Source organism: Crocuta crocuta, unplaced genomic scaffold (assembly GCF_008692635.1).
Source record: "Crocuta crocuta isolate KB4526 unplaced genomic scaffold, BGI_CrCroc_1.0 scaffold133, whole genome shotgun sequence".
In the NCBI taxonomy this organism is placed as follows: domain Eukaryota; kingdom Metazoa; phylum Chordata; class Mammalia; order Carnivora; family Hyaenidae; genus Crocuta; species Crocuta crocuta.
In genome coordinates this window covers 4730302-4748783 of record NW_027529438.1, presented here as the reverse complement: position 1 = coordinate 4748783, position 18482 = coordinate 4730302, and the positions used below count along the sequence as shown (strand labels likewise).

At 45.3% G+C, this 18482-nt stretch overlaps 1 protein-coding gene across 1 annotated transcript in view; it reads right to left on the bottom strand.

The window, feature by feature from the left end:
* Positions 1–18482, bottom strand: part of COPA (coat protein complex I subunit alpha) — a 45490-nt gene that overhangs the window by 14886 nt on the left and 12122 nt on the right. The window contains exons 6-16 of the mRNA XM_077760120.1: positions 13218–13327; positions 11562–11661; positions 10627–10762; positions 10108–10190; positions 6989–7139; positions 5959–6025; positions 4950–5025; positions 2963–3045; positions 1924–2063; positions 1068–1153; positions 815–953 (exon numbers count right to left, since the gene is read on the bottom strand). Coding sequence (XP_077616246.1) covers positions 815–953; positions 1068–1153; positions 1924–2063; positions 2963–3045; positions 4950–5025; positions 5959–6025; positions 6989–7139; positions 10108–10190; positions 10627–10762; positions 11562–11661; positions 13218–13327 — 1171 coding nt within the window. The remainder of the gene's footprint in view (positions 1–814; positions 954–1067; positions 1154–1923; positions 2064–2962; positions 3046–4949; positions 5026–5958; positions 6026–6988; positions 7140–10107; positions 10191–10626; positions 10763–11561; positions 11662–13217; positions 13328–18482) is intronic.

The window sequence follows — 18482 nt, the reverse complement described above, 5'->3', positions numbered from 1 at the left end:
GACATGCAAATCGGTACGGCCACTCTGGAAAGCAGTTTCACATTACGTAGTAAACGCGAAGATACGCACACCCTCTGACCCAGCAATTGGGTTCTGGACATGCTAGAGAAATGTTATGTGTGTATGCAACGGAACACACATAGAAGACTATTTAAAAGAACACTTCATCACAGCGGCAAAATCCTAGAAATCCTCAAATATCCCTTTAGAGTAGAATAGATAAACTGTGGTATTTTCAAATAACAGAATATATGTACAACAATGAAGACAAGTTAGAGGTATAACGTAGATACATCTTACAAACAAAATATTAAGCAAAATAAGCAAAATATGAAAATAACCTATTCAGGATGATTTACATGCAGTTCAAACCAAGCAAAATTAAAACATTATTTTAAGACACACATGGGGTGATACAATTATAAAGAAAAGTTTGGACGAAATTACCATAAAAGGCAGAATAATGTTATCTTTGGGTGGGACACAGCGGTGGTTGTGATCAGTACAACCACATGGTGGCAAACGGCCTCTGGACGCCAGCACTGTTCTACTTCCTGATTTGGTGGCAAGAAGGTTCACTACGTAACGATCTGCTATGCTCTATGTATGTACTCTCTTCATTCTTCTTTATTCAAGTCAAACGTCACTATTTTTTAAAGACTTGAAAGAGAATGCTCAGCTGTGCCTAGCACATATGTGCCCAAGACTTTCCACAAAGAAAGTTCAAGGAGGACCTCAGTCATAACCCTTGAGACAGGACAGTGATTTTAAGAAGCTACCTTCTCCCACTCTGTGTATCAGAGAATTCACTTACCCAGTGGTGACGGCATATTTGATGTGGTTGCTTGTGGTATAGATAAACACCCCACTCTCATCCCAGGCCCCACTCTTGACGCGAATGTTCTCATGAATGTTACACAGAGCCTCCAGCTTGCGGTTACAGATCACAATGGCTGTAAGAGGCAAAGGGCATGAGTGCTCTGCTGGGCAGGGGGAGTGAGGCGGGCTGGCAGGGAAGGGCGGGCAGGACTGGGCTCCAAATCAGGGTGGAGATAATGAAGACTCACCATGTTTGGCCAGTAGTGCCACGTGGGACATGTCTGCTGACCAGATAACATACTTCACCTTGGAAATCTTCACAGATGCCAGAGTCCTGAGACAGAGAGAGAAAGGCAAACGTGAGTGGACCTGACCCCAAAGTCCCAGATTATGACCTACATCCTTTTCATCTCCAAATTAAGCCCCAATTTCTTAAAATATTACCAAACAGGGGAGCGTGGGTCAGTTAAGCGTCTGATTTCGGCTCAGGTCATGATCTCATGGTTCATGAGTTCGAGGCCCCCGTCAGGCTCTGTGCTGACAGCTCAGAGCCTGGAGCCTGCCTCAGATTCTGCGTATCCCTCTCTCTCTCCCCCTTCCCTGCTCTCACTCTGTCTCTCTCTCTCTCAAATATAAACATAAAAAATATATATTTAAAAAAATAAATAAGAAATAATACCAAATCAACAGTCTCTAGACTGTGGCTGAGTGACGTAAACACTCTGGCTCACACTGTACACTCTCCCCCCACTCAACTCCCTGTCCCTCACACCCATGTGTTATCAGGGTTTGTGTATGTGTGATCTCCCCAGCAGACTGTAAGCTCCTTTAACTGCAGGAATGCTGCTCATCCCTATGGGCCCATGATTCTAAGTCCCGAGAGCATTCTTTGTTCAAGTAAGTGCTTCAAAAACAGGTAAGGAAGCCCTCGCTGTGACACTAGTGTGTACGGACAAGATGGGCAGTGACCACATGGAGAAAAGTGGCGAGAAAGTCTTGGGTTACAGCACAGAAGTGGTCAAGCCTGAGGCGAGTTTACTCGGGGGTAGCTGTCCACCCCCACCCACTACATGCCTGTCTGCTTAGGGGCACCCAACACGTTACCGCTTCTGTTGTACGTCAAAGAGCGTGATGGACTCTGCGTCTCGAAGCAGGAGGTTGCCAGTGCCAGCATAAAAGATCTCATCGCAGTTGGGCACCTGTACCTTTTTGGTGATCTCATTCTTCAGATTCTTGATCAGAAGCTGGAATAATTATTACAGGTGGAGTTTTCAGAAACGTGTGCTCATAAGATGAAGACAGCTGACAATATGCCTCAGCAACTGTCCCTTGGTTTTAATAAACCAAGTTAGGGGGCACCAGGTGGCACAGTTGGTTAAGCGTCTGACTCTTGATCTCAGTTCAGGTCACGATCTCACAGTTTTTGAGTTCAGGCCCCACATCAGGCTCTACGATGAAGGCGTGGAGCCTGCTTGGGATTCTGTCTCTCCATCCCTCTTCCCCTCTCCCACTTGTGCATGCACATGCACTCTGTCTCTCAAAATAAGCAAACATTATATCCACTCTTTCAAAAATAGTAATAATAAAATAAACCAAGTTTTAGTATTTTCTGTCCGAGCCAGTCACTATTCTGGGCAGACCACTCCACCCAACATCCTCTCCAGGGGCCCTGACGGCTGCTGTTTCTTCCCCCAACAGAAATATCCCATGAAGTCCAACTAATGCCTGAATTCCTCCATCAACCAGAGAGAGAACAGCACTTCTGGGGCTTAAGTATTTGTTACATATTCTCTCGAGAGCTTTCTTTCTCTTGTTTAGGATTGCATACGCTTCAAGTACTAACGAGGGTAGTTAAGATAAAGAAGAATTACTCCTCATCCAGACCACCTTTCAAATTTGACATTTTTTTGGCTTCTATTTTGTCAAGAGTGACTTTAACTTCGTTCTCAAGTCCAGATCCACAGTGATCATCAGTGCAATCAAATCAACTTTAAGCCTCTTCGTCTCCCAAGGGGACTATGGTATCTGGGCGATGATCACAGCTCCCCAGGGGAGAGTAGAAAGAGAACACGCTCTTTCTATATGCAATGCACCACTGCCACCACCCTTCCCAAATCAGTTTCCCCCTTCTGCCTTCACTCACCGAATGCATCCGATCCAGGACAGCAAACCGATTTCGAGCAACCCAAACGGCTGTCAGGCCTGAGGATCGTTTCCCTTCAGGAGCTGAGAACAAAACCAAAGGGCGGGAGCATGTGGCGAGCCACTGGCAGGTGACAGAATCAGGTGCCACGGAGCTGCCAGTCTTGCTGGCTGCCATGTTGGCTTCGCCAGTTCAGCTGCTTCCTAACTAATTCAGCTGTAACCTGAGGCTATTGTCAGTGACTTCTCCCTACCAGTCCCCTCCAAACTCCAACCTCCACCCTGCCAACCCTCTTTTCTCTAGGCCAAGTGGCTGCATTTCAGCCAACACCGTGTACTGGCAGAAAGACCTCCCGTCTTGGGAGACAGCACACTCCATCAAGCTAACGAGTGGGGCCTCGCTGGCCAAGCTGCGGCGCGGCAAGCAGCCTGTCAGTGTCTAGGACCTCCTATCTCCACAAGCTGGAGTGGAGACAGAGCCCCCTCCCCAGGACGCAGCTGCTCCGCTGCTTTTGCTTTTAACATGCAAATGCAGACCTCGGGGTATGGCAGGGTGGGGCATAGCACTCCCAACTAAATCTTGACAGGCAGATAAGCTCAGTGCTGGGCAGTAGTAGCACCAAGCTGTTGCTCCATAAATGTCAATCATTCTTACTACCCTGAAGAAAGTTACCAAATGTTCCTCAGTTCCCAAACATGTCACTGGCCGACTACAATTCTGAATGGCCACTCCACCCTCAGGGAAACTTCACGGGTTGTGCACAGAGGATGCTGCACAGAGGATGCGTTGAAACACCCTTTTATATGTTAACATCAGCGGCAAAGTGGACAAGGCATGCCAGCCAGCCTTGCCCTGTGCTTCTCTGGCACCTATGGGTGATGGGCACTTCTTATCATGACCAACACCCCCATTTTCCAGGGGCTGGGGAGCCACACTATTCAAACGTTTGCTCTTTCTCTTCCTCTCTGCTGCCCATCACCGGGCTGCACCTTCACTCCTTTACTAATTATTAGCTCCCTTGCAAAATGGAGAGGATAAAACCTAAGTGGTAATAAAGCAGAAACTGAGACGTAATCGTAAACACGTGGGGAAAAAGAGCAAGGATGTGGGTAGGGAGGGACACAATCACAGTTTGGTCAGAAATTTGCCTTAACTGTTTAATTTACATGGGAGACTGGGTATGGGTACCGAAGACATACAGGTTCCTTGTCTTTTTACCAAGACCACACTTTTAAAAAGAATGAATCGTATTAGTAAACAATAATGACACAGCAGTACCCGCAAAAGGGCCAGAGCTATAGCAAAATTATGCCTCACGATCCATTCACTGAGTCTAAAATATCATAAAAGTGTGCCAGTAAGGTGAGGACCCAAGAAACCCTTTATAAAACAACGGGAAGAAGTGGACTAAAAAGAGCTGAAGTGAGACACATCCATTCTCGGAAGGCCGTCGGCAAATCCTAACAGGAAGGACACCAACAAGGGCTGGCGGTGATGGACGAGGTAGACAGGGGTCTCAGCTGGATCCTGGGATCCCTGGCGGGGTGTGGGGCTGTTAGCAGCCTCGTCTCGTTGACATGCAAAGGAAGCAAATCGGATCTGGATGTGGATGGGAGAGCATAAATCCCCAGTCCCAGGATGAGACATTGTAAGATTGGAACCACATTCTTAAATAAATGAAACTACCAGGGTGAAAGTCATATCAGCTGACAATAAACTAGGATAACATGCTGTGCTGAAAGAGAAAATGGAGAGTTTCTAATAACCAAATTATAAAATATATATATCTAGCTGGAGTAATAAAATGGAGGAGGAACATGAATATTTCACACCACGGTCGCCTCTGATGCAATTGTCAGCGGCACCTGCCAACAGACATGAGTGATGTGACCATAGCTTGGGGAGGGAATGTGAAAAACTTGAAGAGGCACGACAGCGCAGCAGAGGAGAGCTGTGCACAAAGCTGGGCAGACCCGGGGGCACCTACCATCAGGACTCTGGGAGTCCGCGTCCTTGGGGATGGTGTACAGGTCATAGGTACTATTCTCCAAGTTGCTGGCTCTCTGTAGAGGATAGAGAAATTAGATAGTGACATGAACCCAAGGTAGCAGTTTATTCTGACCAAGAAAACCGTGGCATCACACAACAATCTGTGTCCATCCCTTTCTCACCCATCACCCATGGGGGCAGGTGGACATCTCAACAGCTAAAAATTCTGAGACTTGTCACAAAAGAACTCAGAATTCATGTCACTTTGTATTTTTTGCATCCTCCAAAGATGTAGATGTTATTTGAAAGGAATCAAAGACTGCTCTTGATTCCACAAATTAATAAACTGAATCCCCAATACTCTGGCACTCTACCTAAGTATACTCATCAACTTAAAAGTCTGTTCAAGGGGAAAAAAAAATCGAAGAAAAGACAGTACAGACAACTCCCAGGGAAAAAATATTAAGACTCTTAGATATTGAACAAAGAACAGGATTAGACACGAGAAGTCATATGGGGAAAGACAAATTTTCATTCTTTTTAATTTGGCAAACGGGGCACTAAAACTAGAATGTTATTTCTTTTTTTCCCCAAATTATATGGCCAGAAATGCGGGGGCCACTCACTGACCTTGAAGGCAACTTCACTGAAAGCCACCCTCCTTCAGGTCAGCTCTATTTTTACCCACATGAAGGAATCAAGACAAGCATTCTCTTTGCACAGAATGTTGTCCCAAACATTCTCTCAATTTACTTGTAGTGATCTGGGTCATTCACCTGGATGCTCCATTAGGTTTAGAAATTATCAGTCTTATGAAAGATCTAAGTTCACAAACCCTAACTTGCTTCCGGTGACTGGCACTGACCTGGTGTGAGCCTGTGCACTGTGTCAGCTCTCTCAGAATGACCACTAAATAGCTTCTCAACTGCCACTAGAGGTTTGCTAAGGGCATGAGAAAGAGACCTGGGGAAAATGGAAAGATCCTGGGACTTGCAGGGGTTACATACCGTGCACAACAGGACTGCGTTTTCTGCTGGATTGTACGACATATTGAACACTGGAAACTTGGAACCACTGGAGATATACATGGAAAAAAGAGAAAATGAGGAAGGGGAGTAAAGATGGAAAGAAGAAAGGAATGGCTCCCACACCTCCTACTTATCCAGTCTTTACACATACAATTCATCACTTTTATAATCAGGAATAAAAATAAATATTCCATCTACTCCCTTCCTTCTTTTAAGGCTTGCGGACGCCCCATCTCAGCTTTGACCAACAGTTAAAAAAGGCAAACCCTGGTGCGAGTCCAATTACTCAACGGAAGGGAGGGTTAGCACTCACTGTCGTGAGCGGGACTGGTTCTTCCTGGGTACAAATTCCGACACATAACTGCAGGGGACACCACAGAGCTACATGACGTGCTCCGTCTCTGACTAATTTGTCCTGTCCCTTGGAGTGTTCACATAAACCCATCTTTTTATTGTAGTCATGCTGGAGGGTGGTTATGGGAGCCTCGTGCCAGAGCTTGCTGCCATGGCTGTTGCAGCATGCTGATGCAGCTGGCCCTCCGGAAGGACAGCTCTTTCTGCCAGACGTCCCCGAGCTTATCACATCTTCAGAGTTAAGAGCTTCCAGAGACATATATTCTAGCTTAGAGTTGTGTGTGTTTTGCTGGAAAGCGAAGAGTTGTCACAGAAATGGCAAATACAGGCAAAAAAGCCTGTCACCAAGCAGGGCTACTCTCTACCAGGAAACTCTCTCTGGCCCGCAACAAGCCCGGCTGGCTGCGGCGGTAATGATGTCCTGCGCCCAGGCTCACTAGAGTTCTCATCAAGGAAACTCCCTCCTCCTCCTCATGGCCTCCTCCTCGCCCAACACACTCCTGGGGTTTAAACTAAGCAGCCTCCCCAGTGGGCATTCGATCTGTGACAAAAGAGGACACCCAAAATGTCGTTAAAAGAACAGAGTTCGCTCTGTGGGTCTTGCATCGTGGTGACAGTTAAGAGGGTCTGGAGGGAGGAAACAGGTCTGGTTTACCTCCGCAGCTGCATCACTGCCACGTCTTTGGAGCTGTTGAAGTCCAACTGACGCAAGAATCGGTCCTTGACATAATGTAGCATGTTGCCGTGAACTGCATAGGCTGGCCGCTCCCGTTCCAGTTTAAACACAATCATTCCACCGTCATGGCCTGGGCACAGGGAGGAGAGAGGAAGGAATTGGCTGAAGGCAAGAAAGCAAGCTGGGAACAGGACATACATGGATGGCGACTGTGTATGTGCTAAGAACAAAGACACCTCCAGGAGTCCTTTATTTGTCTAAATTCCCACAGGTGTTAGAATCTTTACTCAAATCAATTTCTGTGAAGCCTTTCCTAATACTCTACGTCACACTGTCACATTCACACACAGTCTCCTCTGCGTTCTCCTAACACTTTGCACACAGTTCCATTATACTGAAAGTAAACGGGACTACATCAAACATAAAGTCTTTGGCACAGTGAAGGAAATCATCAACAAGATGAAAGGGCAACCTGCTGACTGGGAGAAAATACTTGCAAATCACATATCCAATAAGGAGTTAATATCCAAAATATATAAAGTACACAACACAAAAAAAGAAAACCACACAAAAACAACCCAATTAGAAAATGGACAGTGAACTTAAATAGATATTTCCCCCAAAGACGTACAGGTGGCCAGCAGGCACATGAAAAGATGCTCAACATCACTAATCACCAGGGAAACACAAATCAAACCACAATGAGACATCAGCTCATACCCTTCAGAGTAACTAGTATCAAGAAGATAAGAAATAACAAGTGTTGCCGAGGGTGTGGAGAAAAGAGAACCCTCGTGCACTGTTGGTGGGAATGCAAACTGGTACAGCCACTGTGGAAAACAGTATGGAAGTTCCTCAAAAATTAAAAATAGAACTATCATATGATCCAACAATTCCATTAGCGTATCTATCTGAAGATAGATAGATACGGAAACACCAATTTGAAGAGATATATGCATCCCCATGTTCACTGCAACCTTATCTATAGCAGCCAAGACACGGAAGCAACCTAAGTGTCCTGGTACTGATAAATGGATAAAGAAGATGTGGTGCACGCACACACACACATGCACGCACGCACGCACAGGTCTCTTACTCAGCCATAAAGAATGAGGGGCACCTGGGTAGCTCAGTCAGTTAAGCATCCAACTTCAGCTCAGGTCATTATCTCACGGATTGTGGGTTCAAGCCCCGTGTTGGGCTCGGTGCTGACAGCCAGCTCAGAGCCTGGAGCCTGTTTCAGATTCTGTATCTCCCTCTCTCTCTCTCTCTCTCTCAGAAATAAATAAAACAGTAAAAACATTTTTTAAAAAATGAATGAAATCCTGCCACTTACACAACATGAATGGACCTAAGAGAATTATGCTAAGTGAAATAAGTCAGAATGACAAATAGAAGATTTCACTTCTAGGTGAAATCTGCAAAAAGAATAAATGAACAGCAACAACAAAACAGAAACAGACTCATAGATACAGAGAAGAAACAAGTAGTTACCAGAGGTTGGAGAGTGACCAAAACAGGCAAAGGACTGGGTATAAACATCCAGTTGTAAAATAAATAAGTCATAGGGATGCGATGTACGACTTAAGGAATACAGTCCATGATACTGAAATAACTGTGTGTGGTGAGAGAAGGTAACTAGACTTAAGCATCACTACCACACTGACCCAAAACTAACAGGCTACATATGTTGATTATACTTTGATTCAAAAAACCAAAAAAGCCTCTAGCATCGCACATAACATCTGGCACTGTAACAAAGACCCCCAGCTCCACCATCTCACGAGCTCCTAAAGACAGATATTACAGTAATTTCCAAGCATCCCCAGGCCCTGCAAACAGCAAGAACATAGAGGCTTCTGTTGAACGGGGATGCTAGTTTAAAAAACCTTTCTTGGGGCACCTGGATGGCTTGGTTGGTTGAGCGTCCAACTTCGGCTCAGGTCATGATCTCCCAGTTGGTGGGTTCGAGCCCCATGTCGGGCTCTGTGCTGACAGCTCAGAGCCTGAAGCCTGCTTCAAATTGTGTGTCTCCCTCTCTCTCTGACCCTACCCCACTCCTGCTCTGTTTCTCTCTGTCTCAATAATAAACATTAAAATAATAATAATAATAAAATAAAAAGCCTTTCTTTTTTTCTTAAAAGTTTTACTTTTCCCCTACTGGCATCACCCATCTCTCAGAGAAACCTTCCACCTTGCCCGGCTCTCCACATATAACCCAGATCATTCGCTTTCCTTCCCGGCCACTCCTGATGGCCTTCCGCCTGTTCAGAATAAAATCCTCAGTCTAAGCCTGGCCTTGCCTGCAAGGTGGAGCACAGCCAGGCCTGCTCTTCCTCCCCGGCCCCCGGGCCCCTACGCAGCGCGCTCCACAAGCACTGCTCACACGGGGCCTTGCATGTGCGCACTCTGCACCTCCCCATGCTCAGGGGCCCCCCAACACACTCAGCGCCCCTCCTCACACGCAGGCTCTGCGACCCCCTCGGCACCCACCTCATACGCACACTCACACCCCCCTCACGTATGCTCCGTGCCTCACACTGCACCGTCTGCACGCGTCACCTCCTCACGATCCTGCACGCCCAATATAAAGCAGCGGTCCCCACACCCGTCCCTCTCTGTGCACCTTTTGCTGCACTTTTCTTCAAAGCCTCCTTCACGTTTGTCGTCTTGTGGCCCCTCTCCCTACCTCTCCCTACACTACAAATAAGGTTCCATAAAGTCAGTGCCACTGCCTCGGGCGCCGCTCTACTAGCTGCAGCCAGACCAGCACCCAGTGTTCAGGGCCTACCTGCTACCTGAGTGACTACGGCTCAGTCTCCAGCACCTCAGTCTAAGAATGCTGAGTGTCCACCATTAGCCTCCTAACTTGTCAAAGAGAATAGGCTTCAGCACCCAGTGCACCTGGGTGGAGAAAGAACACTACCGGAAGGGTTCTCCCGGGACGGACAGCAGCTTCCGCTGTACGGCTCTGAGAATCCTGTTTTTCCTGCTCATCCCACTGTGCATTCACCGGAGCCAGAGCTAACAGAGAAGCATGCTCAAGTCTTACAAACCTTGACCTTAAACAAGGAAAAAAGAGAAGAAATGACTCTTACCTGCTGCAAAGAGGTTCAGGTTGGGGTGGGCGGCTAGGACCCAGAAACGATCATGGTCCCTGCGGAAGGTCTGAACCCCAGTCCTAGGAAAGCAACAGGTAAGCAAAGAAAAATACTAATTTCTGAGAAATCTTCAGCCTATCACATACAGGAGCGCTGTGTGGAAGCCGGCAAAACCTCACTGATCCTATTATTTTAGTATTTCAATTTCCCCCTACTCGTCATGATTTCCTGTTACACTATCCTCATTTCGTATTTACTTCTCTAGCTATAGAAGAACATGCTTAAATTTGGAGGAGAAAAGAATGCACGTGGAGGTTGTATTTGACGGGACATCTGTAAATGCTGGCTGATCTCTAGGCCCCCTCGAGCTTTCCTAACATCGGATCTGACTTCTCCACATGCTGAAGATGGTTAAGAGGCACACAGATGCAGTCTAACCTAACTGGCAGCAGAGAGAACGGGAGAGAGGAGGGCCTTTCCCCTGGCCGTGGTCACATACCACAGTAACCCCCTTACCTCTTAGACATATCCCAGACTCGGATACTCTTGTCCTCAGAATTGCTGAGAATCAGCTCTTGGCGAGGGTGGAAGACGGCACAAGACACGTTGTTGTAATGACCGCGGCAGGTGTCAACCTCCCATGCCTTTGACTCTGAAGGACCAAAAAGAATTAGACGATCTCTCAAAAGTAGCTTCCTACTACAAGTTTGGGGTTTAAAATTACAGCACCTTGGGGCGCCTGGGTGTCTTAGTTGGTTAAGAGTCCAACTCTTTATTTTGGGTCAGGTCATGATCCTGGGGTCGTGAGATGGAGTGTTGGGCTTCACGCTGAGCATGGAACCTGCTTCAGATTCTTTCTCCCTCCCTCTCTGCCCCCTCCCCTACTTGCATGTCTTCTCTAAATTAAAAAAATTGTTTTTAAATTAAAAAAATTATGGCATCTCTAACCAAATGCTAGGTATACTTCAAAACGCTAAATCAGCAACTCCTTTCTAACATGGCCATTTTCTCCATTTAAGCCTCTGAATCTCTACATGTTTGTTCTTTCATTCTGACCCTCTTATCAATGATAGCACCTCTTCTCCATCACTCTTTATCCTCTTTTCCTGTTTTACTTGTCACTCGCTGTCATGATAGAATAAATACATGTTCCATATGCTTTAGTCACCCTTGTATCTTCAGAGACTTGAACAATGACTAGTACAAAGCGGGTACTCAATAAATATTTTTGAATGAATGAATTCTTCCTCTTAACTGTGTTCCGACTTCCCAAAATCAGGATGCCTCAAAAACAGGAAAATAGAGAACGGGGCAATGTTTATGCTCCTAGGATTAGCATAACCATCTAAGGTAGGAAAATGGGTCACAAAGTCCAGAAGACCTGGCTACTTCACCTTGTTGGCCAGCAGTCAATTTTTTGGACACAGTGATACTTTCACTGGTTTACTCACCATTCATGCGCCAGATCTTCACTTGACGGTCATCTGCCCCAGATACAATCAGAGGCATAGTGGGGTGGAAGGCAGCCCAGTTTACTCCACGATCATGACCCTGTGGAAAACAAGAAGCGGTTCTTCTAAAATGCCTTTATCACTACTACTCAAAGCAAACTAAAGGGCCATGCTGGTGGTTATAAGAGATGTCTCTGATTTTTACTCTTCCTGGGAAAAGACACAAGGGGTTATGCTATTCTAAGACATGAACGTGGGAGTTATCATGTCAGCCCATCTAGTACTACACCCAAATTCTCATGGCAACTCCCAACTCAGCTTCATTTGCATTTGGGATATACTGCCTTGTTTTGTTATTTACTTACATATTAGCTCCCCAACGAATTATTAACATCTCAAGAATAAAAACCAATTTTATAACTTCCTGAGGAAACGTGACTGGGAAACTCTCAGCTGAGTTCTAATATCCTTTTATGAAATCTGCAAGGTCAAAACTATTTTCATAATAATGTAAAGACATTAGTTGCCTTTTTCACTCTTACTCTTTCATGAGGGCAGAGTTTTCAAGAGGGCTATGTGACATGATATCACTGTTTTCACAGCTAATGAAATGTATGCTTTCATATTTCATGTTTTAAAAAAATAAAAATAAATTTTAAAAAAAGTTGGTTTTGGTTTTGGTTTTGAATCTTAAGAGAGAGACTCTTTAGCAGGCTCCACACTTAGTGCAAAGCCTACATGGGGCTTGATCCCATGACCCTAGAATCATGACCTGAGGCTAAATCAAGAGTTGGACTCAACCAACTGCACCACCCAGGCGCCCTCCAAATTGGTTTCAATTTCAAATATGGTAAAAACTGAAAGATACAAACCACAAACCAAATGAACAAACTCTTCGGGGTCCTCAGTAAGTTTTAAAAGTATAAAGAAAGAGGTTCTCAGACCACAAGGTTTAAGGATTGCTGCTTTTAAGCTATCTGACACTTTATTTATATACTCTGTACTATGGCAGGATCATAGATAACGCAGTTTCAAATTGGCAGTGTTTTCGAGAGACTTCATGCTGTGGTGAAAATCCTCTGGGTTTTAGAGTCCGACCCAAGTTCAAATCCTAGTTCTTCCATTTACTAGATACATTTGGATTCTGGCAACCTGCTCAATTTCTCTAAATCTCAATTTCTTTCATCTGTAAAATGAGGTTGCTAATATCTATTTCACGGGATAACTGAGAGGATTAAACTAGGTATTTTTAAAAATCTAGTTTCTTTCTCTAACGCTCTTCTATTTTCCCACCATGCACACAAGTGGCTTACACCTGGCTGGTCCTCAATGACTCAGAGTAAATCTCCCTTCCCCCCAGCCCCACTTATACAAGAGGCCCGAGAATGGGCTCTGCTTTGGGACAGTGACAGCATCTATGCCAGCCTTCTCCCTCTCTCCCCACAGGATTTAGGAAGTGATGTGACTCTCCCTTAGGTGGCATAGAAGCTTCATTTCTGCCGGCTCACGGGCTATTCTATTTCCAGTGCCTTAAAACCATGCCCGGCACCTAATAGGCACTGCATGAATCTTTGCTGAAGGAATGAATAAGTAAGCAGCCGCTTCCTGGTCCCCAGAGAGGAGCCCATACCAGCCTCGGGCTGTGAAGACAAGTACCTCCAGCACATGCTTCACCACCGCATCCGTAGTTCCAAACAGATCAACCCCGGTTATTCCTCTCACGTCGGACTCCACTGCGCCAGGGGACAAGTTCTTTTTCCTTAGACCTTTGAAGGGACGGGAGTGGGATGAAAGACACAGAACAGTGTTACCAAAGAGAGCACAGTAACAGAGGCACAGGAAGGTACAGTGATGGACTAGCATTAAAGAAAAGGAAGGGAAAAGAAATCTAGAGAGATTGAAAAAGGAGGAGACTCAAGAGCTCCTGTGTGTTTCTTTCTAAAGATGTTCAAAGTATTAAAGTGCGTTCACTGTCCATCGTTTTAACAGACCCACTACTGGGGGCTTCCTCCTGGAGGATAGCAATGCAAACCTCTGACTCTGCAAACTGCCTCAACAGGCCTCACCTCAAGAGCACTCTACTGGAGAGAATTTCTAGCCTTTTTTGTTCTTGAAATGGGGCCTTGGGGTGGGGGTGGGGGACCATTCCATTTCCACTTTCAACTTTATGACAACTATAGCAACTTTTCTTCCAGCATCTCAACAACTTTTGAAAGAAAAGCCATTTGGGGAAGCCACAGCCCCGTGCTTCTCAAACCAGAAGCTGTTAAGCACGTGATGGGGAGGACGCAAAGCCGACAAGGAAATGAGGCCTATTAAATACCAAACGGCTCTTTGGTGGAAGAGAATATAAAACTACAAACTATGCAAGGAGTGTCCTCATTCTTCTATGGGACTCCTGGGCACGGAACAAAATGATCAGAACTGTCACGTCTTTTTTGTTTGTTTCAAGTTTTTATTTATTTATTTATTTATTTATTTAAATTTTTTTTAATGTTTTTTATTTATTTCTAGGACAGAGAGAAAGAGACAGCGTGAGCAAGGGAGGGTCAGAGAGAGAGGGAGTCACAGATTGAAACAGGCTCCAGGCTCTGAGCTGGCAGTCAGCACAGAGCCCGATGCGGGGCTCGAACCCACGAACCGCGAGATCATGACCTAAGCGAAAGTCGGACGCTTAACCGACTAAGCCACCCAGGCGCCCCTCAAGTTTTTATTTAAATTTTAGGTGGTTAACATATAGTGTAACTGTCATGCCCCTTTAGGCTCTTTCTTAAGAAGCCTGGTTACAGATCTGAATACGTGTATTTTGCCATTAAAACTTTTGGAGGCTGGTTTCACTGGGAGGAACTGTCCATAATTTGAAAACAACAGAGAAAAGACACCAGAATAAGAAGGGTCTTATTTGTGTAGGACCCAAATTTATGGCTCGACTACACCGATCTATAAAAGCTATTTGTGGTACGGTCATGACCAAACTTATGCTAACAATACATAAACTACCTTACATTTGAAAGCATTTTGTGATTTTCAGAGCACTCTCTAACATGTTATGTAATTTGATCCTGATTAATAGCCTTTTGAAACAGGCAAGCAGATATAATTACACCAGTTTATAAATAAAACAGAACTGGGACTAAAATTCTCATCTTTTGAAGTATTTGTGAGGAAAGAGGAAATTGGAACTATTGGCACTTGTAAAATTAAAAATAAGTATCCATAATTTGGAGGAAAATAAAAGCTAGTATCAAAAATAAAACATACATCGGGGCGCCTGGGTGGCTTAGTCGGTTAAGCGTCCGACTTTCACTTAGGTCATGATCTCGCGGTTCGTGGGTTCGAGCCCCGCATCGGGCTCTGTGCTGACTGCCAGCTAGAGCCTGGAGCCTGTTTCAGTCTGTGACTCCCTCTCTCTCTGACCCTCCCCTGCTCACGCTGTCTCTCTCTCTCTCTCTCTCCTAGAAATAAATAAAATATTAAATAAATAAATAAATAAATAAAACATACATCATTTTAAGCCTAAACTGTGGCATCCGTAGGAAAATATAAACATTTAAGTTTAATGATTATATGCATGTTTGTTGTTTTAAAATTACAGTCTGTCTCCCCTGTTCCAGCAGCACGTACACATCAGGACTGGAGACGCAAGTGCTTAAAAGGACCTGACAGTGTTAATTATCTCGTCCCATCCAAGGAGCACCTGGTCAACAGGTGGGAGACATAAAGCCGACGCTTTAACAAAAATGCACTGCCCACTGCTCCATAAATACACTATCGAAGGGATGCCTCCTCCCACTTACTTCGCTGGTCTCTTTAAGGGGATCTGTCCACTTCTTCTAATGAGTCTGGTGCATGAAACGTTCAAAGGAGGACACAAAGACAGACAGAGGTGAGGAACTTCACCTCCAGTAAGCTTCAACAAACACATTAAAAGGAAAGCATATGACAGATGCAAGCCTTTGCTGCACTTGCTGTCATGATGCAGGAAAGGGGGAAGAGCAATAAAAACTGACAGATGAATAGTGACAGGCAGTGAAAAGATAGTTAGAGAAGAAATATTTGAGCCTTCGACAAGCCACTCACTATGACTGAACGACAGATGGAAAATTTCTACAGCAGCTACTCAAATCCAGAGGGAAGGGGGTTCACTCTCAGACTAGACCAGTTTGACGCACGCTTCCCAGTGGGGACCAGGGGAAGTAGTAAAAAGAGAGGGATGAGGCCAGGAATTGGCAGCAAATTAATACTTTTTCAGCTGTCATTGCAAAGATTAAGCCTGAATTACATGGGCTTGACATGCAAAGGTATAAGCACATTAAGATAATTTAACTGGCAGTTTCCTGGAAGATCAGGGTAAAAAAAGTAACGTGCCTTCTACATCTAGATTGTAAATATACGGTTTTTAACACATATTTTTGCCAGGCTAACAGAAAATATTCAGGTTAAGTAAGCCCCATGGGGCTCAATTCTCATGGCACAGGTAACAAGACAGGTTTTCCTTTAGAGTTCTGTCTTCTTATTGCTTATGTAACTCAGAGAGCGAGACATTCCAAAAAATTAGAATTTTGAGCAGTCCTTTAAATGGGAGGGTGTTCATTCTCTGACTCGGAATGAAGTTTTCCTCTCTCAGAATTACTACCTCTGGTCCCTAACAGATCTGAAAGGTAATGCCTCTTCCTGTATTCAGACTTATTTGAACGCAGGCAAAAATAACTCTGCTGAAAAGAGTATGCTGATTTCCAGAAGAGGAAAGAATAAATGTGGAAGTCTAAGTCAAAGCTCCACTTGGTTAGAGACCAAAGCATTTCCTTTCACTCTGGTTAAGGGGTTACTGGAAGAGAGTTGTGAGGAGAGAAAAACACTCAGAAACGGTAGAGAGAGCAAGAATGTTAGTGCAGCAAGTTAGCACAAAACTCCCAGTTATCCCTTCTACTAAATATGTACAGCAACTGCAGCATTATCATAGTGCATCCATGCACTGCACACATTCAAGAGCAAGTATAAACCCCGCTGGGGTCCACACTCTCCCCCTCTTCTCTCTGATTTCAGGCCCTTAATTCTGATGTGAAAATGTTCTCCGGCCTACAAAAGTCAAGAAAAGGATTTCTTGCCTTGGGCATTGCAGGTTACCAGTGAGAATCTATCCACCTAACTGTCCAAGCGCGTCAGCCAGGCCACGGGACCTACCGCGCTGCCATCAGCGGCATAAACACGGCTCAGAGTGCAGCAGTAGGAGGGAGGTCCCGCTCAGCCCAGGGCTCTAAGGACAGAATGGAGCCCTAATGGCCAAAGTATCAGTTTATGCAAATAACAAATTAACTTCGTATGACCCACGGTGGTATATATTAGCTATATACCATCTCATAAGAACTGGGAAAGCAGTCACTCAAAGTATTTGAGTAGCGCTTAATTCTGTCACAGAACTCCGGCTGGGAAAGGCTCCTCTAAGAATGGCAGCGGATCTGCTGGAATAGCACGAGCCAATCCAACCCCATCAGGCCCCGTATCCCGAGAGAGGGTGACTGGAATGTGCGCGTACTGAAAAGCCATGAAAAGCCACAGGCAGGTTACTGAGAGAGGAAATGAGGTCCCTGGCGCTAGCGGTGAGGAGGGGACGCAGGCTCTTGGTGCCTGTGCTGCGCTCCTGTCGGCAAGGCTGGTCACATCTGGGTGTACTTCAAAAAGCCTCGTCAGTCTGACGAAAAACTGCAATGGCAAAAGCCCTCGTGGAAGAGGCTACAACTGCCCACCTCCAGCAGTCCTGTTGAGCCCATTCCCTTCTAATCCCGCCTCGGAACTACCTGGAAACAGCAGGTAATTCTACAGATTCTAACATGAGAGTCAACACAACCGTTCACCACGACACAGGACTCAGACTATCATCCCCGAGTTAAAGACAGTATGTAACATATGCTGAATTAATGTCAAGAATTCTTCTTGTGGTTGGGAAGGAAAGGGGTGGTGGAGAGAAGGAGCATTTACGTCACCAAAATGAGTTCTTAGTTCTTCAGATCTCTCTCTGCCAAACTAAAATACAAGAAAGTCAAAACAAAACAAAACCCCCAAGATTCTGCTTTCCGACCGACCTCCCCCTCCCCCGGCTGTTTCCTCTGCTGCATGAATCTTAACCAGCTGCTCTTACAACATTCCACATGCTGCTCCCACAAATCCAAACTTCTAACTTGCTACTCATCAGTGGCTTGTAAGAAGGGCAAGTGCCTTCCTGCTCCAGCCCACCCTGTCACAAGGGGGCCGAGAAAAGTTATCACTCTGGCCATCTGATTCAGAAGGGTGGCTCCTTTACCACCACAAAGGACCAAGCAAGGACCTCTGAGGGGCCTTCCTTTTATAGAATGAAACAAGTGTCTTGCAGTCTCTCCACTGACCTTTCCCAAACCCAATCTCTAAGAATTCCTAAAGCAACAAACGAATAAAGAGAGACAATTCAGCCAAGTGATAAGTAAATTTTACTGGGCAGAGGACCCCAGCATCTAGGGCTCCTTTTCCATATTCTAACCCTTGACAAAGCACTTCTGTCCATCCGCATGTCCGCCTCACAGGTACAGTCCCCTCCCGGCATTTCAATTCTCCGCTCTGCACCTTCTCTGCTCTCCTCCACACAGTACTGAACGTTTAAATCTGCACCCCAAAATCGACACGTAAACTGTGAAAGGAGGAACTATCCCAACCAGCCAACACCTACAAATCTGTTTTAATTTCTGATTATTTTAACTTCTAGAAGTCTGCCCATTAAAGGGTGTTGTGGACATATAAAATCCCACCTACCCACGTGCTCCTTACACTGGAAGAAATCTAACAGAAGGACTTTCCTATTCCTAGACAAGGCCATAGTCCTGTTTCCTGGATCAGAGAGTCCTGTTTCCCCGCACTAATCTATTCCCAAAATTCATTTTTGTCAAAGAT